The 7046-nt window shown below is 47.1% G+C and overlaps 1 protein-coding gene across 1 annotated transcript; it reads right to left on the reverse strand.

Annotated features, from left to right (window-relative positions):
• Positions 1-4030: 4030 nt before the first annotated feature.
• Positions 4031-4966, reverse strand: LOC102391487 (olfactory receptor 4D9). Its single transcript, XM_006068073.4, has one exon. The coding sequence runs from the start codon at positions 4964-4966 to the stop codon at positions 4031-4033; it is 936 nt and encodes a 311-aa protein (XP_006068135.3).
• Between the last annotated feature and the right edge of the window lie 2080 nt (positions 4967-7046).

Raw genomic sequence — 7046 nt, forward strand, 5'->3', positions numbered from 1 at the left:
GGAACTCAGGGAAAATGAACAGAACTCCCAGGAGAGTGTGTGCAGCCTATTTAATTTCTTTTTCTTTCTTTCTTTTTTTTTTTTTTTTAAGGCAGGTAGTTTGCTTGTTGTCCTGATAGTATGCATAATCAGATGCATCATAGAGACTTGGAGATGCATTTTTTCTTGTTTTCCCCCAAACTTCTCATACAAAGAAGGCACGTAAACAGACAAAGGATGGGTTGGTACCATTCATCTCTAAATATTTACTGAGTGTCTCCCTTGTTCCAGGCCCTATGAGCCCCAAAACTCCGTTTCCCCCCTCCTCTTATTTTCAATATCATTTTTGAAACCTTGTCTCTCACCATATACCCATGGCTTGTCTCACTTGGATATAGGGCACACCTACAACTCAAAACGTCTAAAATAGATCTGATCATTGCTCTCAAGAACTAAGTACTTCGGGCACTTCCCTGGTGGCCCAGTGGCTAAGACTCTGTGTTGCCAAAGCAGGGGGCCCAGGTTCAATCCTTGGTCAGGGAATTGGATTCCACATGCAGCAACTAGTTCTTTGCACGCCACAAAGAAAGATCCTGCATGTTGCAACGAAGACCTAGGACAGCCAAATAAATAACAAATATTTTTAAAGAACTAGGACTTCCTTGGTGGTCCAGCAGTTAAGAATCCGCCTGCTAATGCAGGGGATCTGGGTTCCATCCCGGGTTTGGGAAGATTCCACAGGCTGTGGGGAGCCCATGGGCCAAAGTACTGAAGCCGCGGAGTCCGTGCTCCGCAACAGGGGAGGCCACAGCGGTGAGCAGCCGTGGGCCACAGCTGGACAGTAGTCTCGACCTTCTGCCGTCGAGAAAGGCCGAGCACAGCAGTGAAGACCCCGTGTAGCCAAAAAAAAAATAAAAAAAGAAAACCTCAATCCTTCTTTCAGTGTACCTGGCACTGTTATTCTCCTTGTCACAAGGACTCAGTATCTCTGAAATACCTCTGATACTTCCTTTTACCCTTTTTTTTGGCGGGGGGGGGAGGTCTTTTGTAACTCTTCCTGAATCAATTGCTTTTAGGTTTCTTTCATCATTTGCGATCATTTTTTCCAGTTTATTTGGAGAGCTTGTCAGTTCCTGCTCTAATATTCATGCTCTTGTGCCATCCCCTTGCCTTGTGTGTGACTGGACTTAGTTAACTTGCTTCTAAGGATGAGACGTTGACAAAAATGATAGCCTGCCCCTTTCCAGATCAGGCTATAAGAGCCCGTGACTTCTGTCTTGCTGACCCCCACTTTTCCTCCTTGTTTGTGCGCTCTGGTGAAGTAAGGTGCCCTGTGAGAGAGGCCCTGGAGGGTTAGAACCTGGGGATAACCTCCAGCCACAGCCAGGAAGGAACTGCAGCCCCCAGGCCAATGGCTCACTATATGAGTGAGCTTGGAAGCCTACCCTTCCCCAGTCGAAACTTGAGATGAGACTGCAGCTCTCAGCTCATGCCTTGACTGCGGCCTTGTGAGACATTCTGTGCAGAAGATGTAGCTAAGCTGTGCCTGGATCCCCAACTCACACAAACTGTGACTTAAGAAATGTGTGTGGGACTTCCCTGGGTACAGGGGGTGGGAATGCCTGCCATTGCCGGGGACACGGGTTCTGTCCCTGGTCGGGGAAGATGCTATGTGCCGCAGAGCAAGTAAGCCTGTGGGCCACAGCTGCTGAACCCACACTCTGGAGCCCTCAGGCCTCAACGACCATGCCTGTTGCTGAAACTGCTGAAGCCCGTGAGCCCACAACAAGAGAAGCTGCCACAAAGGTGGGAAGGCCACCCACTGCAGCTAGAGAAAGCCCATGTGCAGAAACGAAGACCCAGCACAGCCATAAATAGATAAATAAAAAGAAATGGGTGCTGTTTTAAGCCACTAAGTTTTGGGGTAATGTGTTATACAGCAATAACTCATTAACATCGTACTGAGCTAATAGTCTATTATCGAGTAAGAGCTATGTGGACAATACTCTCTTTCAGACTTGAAAGACAAGTTACGTAACAGTAACGACAGCAGAACTCTGCAGATCCGTCCAGGGTAGAGTTTTGCGGCTGGAATCTCACGGTTGCTTCAGTATAGTCTCTGTGGTGCTGACCCCACTAGCATCTTGGAAACTAAGCTGAAGCAACCTGACTCTTCTTTGAATTTTTTCAAAGACATCCAGAATGACAGGATCACCCCTGAATTAGCCCATCTGTGTATATAGATACATTTATTTGCTTATGGGAGAAGGCAATGGCACCCCACTCCAGTACTCTTGCCTGGAAAATCCCATGGATGGAGGGCCTGGTGGGCTGTAGTCCATGGGGTCGCTAAGAGTCGGACCGACTGAGCGACTTCCCTTTCACTTTTCACTTTCAGGCATTGGAGAAGGAAATGGCAACCCACTCCAGTGTTCTTGCCTGGAGAATCCCAGGGGCGGGGGAGCCTTGTGGGCTGCCGTTTATGGGGTCGCACAGAGTTAGACATGACTGAAGTGACTTAGCAGCTTAGCAGCATTTGCTTATGAAAAATATCATGGAAGTTTAAAAATCAATGTTTCTGGGGTAGGAAAAAACATCACAAATGATAGGGCCAAATATATGGAATGTGTGTAGAATAAACTAGAATCAGTTCAATATCTAGTCGTTCCTTAAGAAAATGTCTCTACTTGGAGAAAAAATATGTATATATATTGATCCAAGTAAGTATTTGATGTCATGGTGCCAGACAAGTAAATTTAACGGTCTTCTGAATTCAGCTGCTTTTCCTCACTGTGTTTTATGAGGTTGTTTTGCCTGTTGCAAATGGTCCAAGTCAGCTTCATGAACAACTTTTGTAGGTTACAGTCGTTTGTGGGGTCCTACACTTGGGAACAGGCTTCCCTGGTAGCTCAGCTGGTAAGGAATCTTCTTGCAATGCAGGAGACCCCAGTTCGATTCCTGGGTTAGGAAGATCCCCTGGAGGAGGGCATGGCAACTCAGTCTAGTATTCTTGCCTGGAGAACCCCCATGGATAGAGGAGCCCGGGGGGCTGCAGTCCATGGGGTCGAAAAGAGCTGGACAGGGCTGAGCAACGCATGCACACTTGGGAACACAGACTCTGATGGTATAGATCTTTGATTATTCAAAGTTTTGCCCAGTCATAACAGTTTTGCTCAAGGTAAAGTCAACAGAGAAGTAGGGGGGAAAAAAGACACCTTTGTGAAAAGTATAGAGGAGCTGGAGAACAATGGTACCAGAGTAAAGATGGAACCAGGCAGTAAAGGTGGATTTATTCTACAGATGGATCCAACTGAAGACAAGTTATGCCTTTACTGGGACTTTGATGCTTAGAGGAAGAATGTCTAATATTGGAAAATAATTCAGAACATATTTGAGTGGTGGAAATAGAACAGAACACTGGAAAGGACAGTAAGAAGAAGACACTTGTCTCTACAGGAGCCTCTGTATTAATAAATGTTGGCTTACAACAGGCATTCCCAGGGGCGCTGCTGGTCGGGAATCTGCCGGCCAATGCAGGACACGCAAGAGACGCTGCTTCAATCCCTGGGTCAGGAAAGTTAGATTTCTTCATCTCATGTCTCTTTCACTTCAGTGTGGTTCTCTGTGCATTCCAAGTGTGCAGTACTCCTTCCAGCAAACATTTCTATGTATAAAGAGACTCCTTAACACAATGTTCTAGTCCCTGTACTCTGATCCGATCGTGATTTCTTAGCAATGAGTCATAAATGCCAAAGAGATTTCTATTGCTCACTGTTTTTCATGATCTCACCTCTTCTCTCTGGGTGCAGAGCTGGATTACATTACCCAGACTCCTTTGCAGTTAGTTGGGGCTATAGGACTAAAGGCTGGAATACAGTCCACTTTCAGGACTGGCTCAAATGGACCCCTCTCCTGTGCATGTATATATATTTGGTCACATCAAGCAGCTTTCGGGATCTTAGCTCCCCGACCAGGGATTGAATGACGAGACTGCCAGAGAAGCCCCTAATATTTATCTTTGAATTCTGGTATTATCTTGTCCTCACAGACGCTAAACCCTTTCTGAATGCCCTAGCTGTTTCTTCAGTCTCTGCATGGCTGCCTTCATCTCCTGGTTCCTCAGGGTGTAGATCAGGGGGTTCAGCAGAGGGGAGATGACAGTGAAGGTCACGGAGACGGCCTTATCGGTGGGGAGGGCGGTGAAGGGCCGGGCGTAGACGTAGATGCAGGGCACGAAGTGCAGGGTGACCACCGTGATGTGGGCGCTGCAGGTGGAGATGGCTTTCCTCCTGCCCTCCCCGGAGTGGGACCTCAGCATCGTCAGAATGACTGTGTAGGAGACGAGGAGAAAGAAGAATATGAACCAACTGACTAATCCATTGTTGGAAATCATCAGGAGCTCAAGGACAGCAGTGTCCGTGCAGGCGAGTGTGAGGACCTGGGGGACGTCGCAGTAGAAAGTGTCCAGGACGTTGGGTCCGCAGAAGGGGAGGGGGAGCAGCAGGGAGATCTGCACGATGGAGTGGAGGAAGCCCCCCGCCCAGGAGGCCACTATCAACCCAATGCACCGCCCCCGACTCATGACCGTCAGATAGTGGAGGGGTCTTGAGATGGCCACGTAGCGGTCAAAGGCCATTACCGAGAGGGAAAACACATCTGCTCCCCCGAGCAGGTGAAAGAAGAATATCTGAGAGACACAGCCACTGAAGGAGATGGTCTTCCTCTCTGAGAGCAGGTCAGCCAGGACCTTAGGAGCTGTGATGGAGGAAAAGCAGATGTCAAGAACCGACAGGTTACGGAGCAGGAAGTACATGGGGGTGTGGAGACGCGATTCCCAGGTCACCGTAACCATGATGAGGAGGTTTCCCAGCAGAGTCGTCATGTAAACCAGAAACAAAAAGACGAACAAGACCCAGCTGAGCTCTCGAGACTGGGTAATGCCCAGGAAAATAAATTCTTTCACTCTGGTATAATTTCCCTGATCCATGGGGTCACAGATTCTTTTTCAAGTACATCTCTGGAAGAAATAACAGCACAGTTAAAGGATGTATTAAGAGATCTACCCTTGTCTTTTCTGTCGCTTGGGTTTTGCTGTTGGCCTGGTAGGTTCTTTATTTTCTGGGCAGGCTCTGTGCCTGCAATTCTGTACGCCATCGTGAGGGAGAAGGTGACCCACGTTTCTGATGGGAGTCGTTCGAGCAGGTCGGTTCTATCACTGTGGCCACTGAAACACTGGGGACCTCTTCAATTTTCCATGTACTATAACACGTGACACTTGCCGTGATAAAGAGTAAGCATACGCTTTAGGACACGTAAAGAAAAGACATCACTATAAGAATTAAAAGAACCCTCAAATGGAAGAAGATATTTACAATACTTATAGCTGAGAAAAGACTGACATCCGGAGTATGTAAACAACTTCTGCAAATCAGTAAAAGAAGACAGATGAGCAAAGCAGAAAATGGCCAAAGACAGGAACCAAAACTTCACCAAAGGGCTTTTCCTGGTGGCTCCGTGGTGAGGAATCTGTCTGCCAGTGCAGGAGACATGGGTTTGATCTCTGGTCGGGGAAGATCCCGCTCGCCGTAAAGCAACTAAGCCCGTGAGCCCCAAGTATCGAGCCTGTGCTCCAGAGCCTGGGAGCCGCAATTACTGAGCCGGAGCACCCTAGAGCCCAGTGCTCCGCGGCCGGAGAAGCCGCCGCCAGGAGGAGCCCACACACCACAGCTAGAGAGGAGTTCCTGCTCCCTGCAGCTAGAAAGAGTCTGCACAGCAGGGAAGACCCAGCATGGCTGAAATAATAGATGCACATTTAGGAGAAAAAAATTCACAGCAGAGTATCGAAAAGCGGATTCAGCTTCATTAATTACCAGGGAAATGCAAATTAAAATCACAGCAAGAAACTGCTGTGCATACACGCAAAATGGCTAGGTTAGAAAAGAGGAAAAGTATCAAGTGATGGTGAAGCTATGGGACAGTTGGAACCCTGCTGGTGGGGTGTAAAATAACCATTTTGCTGTTTGATTATATCTGCTAATACTGATATCTATATCTTTGCTGCTAAGTCACTTCAGTCGTGTCCGACTCTGTGCGACCCCAGAGACGGCAGCCCACCAGACTTCCCGTCCCTGGGATTCTCCAGGCAAGAACACTGGAGTGGGTTGCCGTTTCCTTCTCCAATGCATGAAAGTGAAAAGGGAAAGTGAAGTCGCTCAGTCGTGTACAACTCTTAGCGACCCCATGGACTGCAGCCTACCAGGCTCCTCCATCCATGGGATTTTCCAGGCAAGAGTACTGGAGTGGGGTGCCATTGCCTTCTCTGATACCTTTATTAGCTATTATTTTAAGATGGAGATCTATATGTATCTCTCTGTCATCCATCTACCTATCTCCATCTTAAGAACAATCTATTCTGTTCTTAGGATGTATGGACATATGTTGTGTCTACTGGGAGACATATCCTAGAATAGTCATAGCACTGTTTGTAAGTGCCTCAAACTGGAGAATGGCACAAATACCTGCTAACAGTAGAAAAGATAAACTGTTAAATTCACACACTGCTGCGTAGCAATGGGAAAGCTCTCACTACATGTAACAACATACACGAATCTCACGAATATGTGGAGCCAAATGGTCCAGGCACAAAAGATACACACACTCCCATTTTGTTCACATAAAGAACCGAGGTGTGCAAAACTAAAGGGAGCGTGAGGGGGGCTTTTGAGGTGCTGAGAATGTTATGTTTCTTTGATCTGGGTACTTGTTGCAAAGATGTATTCAACTTGTGTGGAAGTTCATCAGACTCTAGGCTTATGTACATTTTTCTATATGTATGTACATTGTACTTCAGTAAAGTGTTAAAAAATATAAATGTGGTAATGACTTTATAATATTTTAGCCTCATGTGTAAAGGCTGCATTTCATTTCAAGGAAAATTTAATTGACTACTCAGGATGATTCCCTGGAGAAGGAAATGGCAACCTGCTCCAGTATTTTTGCCTGGGAAATGCCAAGGGCAGAGGAGCCTGGTGGGCTACACACAGTCCAGGGGTCACAAAAGAGTAGGA

The sequence above is a fragment of the Bubalus bubalis genome, chromosome 16 (genome assembly GCF_019923935.1).
Source record: "Bubalus bubalis isolate 160015118507 breed Murrah chromosome 16, NDDB_SH_1, whole genome shotgun sequence".
In the NCBI taxonomy this organism is placed as follows: Eukaryota; Metazoa; Chordata; class Mammalia; order Artiodactyla; family Bovidae; genus Bubalus; species Bubalus bubalis.

Excerpts from the sequence above, each read along its gene's own strand:
- LOC102391487 (XM_006068073.4), bottom strand. The coding sequence starts at position 4,966 with ATGGATCAGGGAAATTATACCAGAGTGAAAGAATTTATTTTCCTGGGC.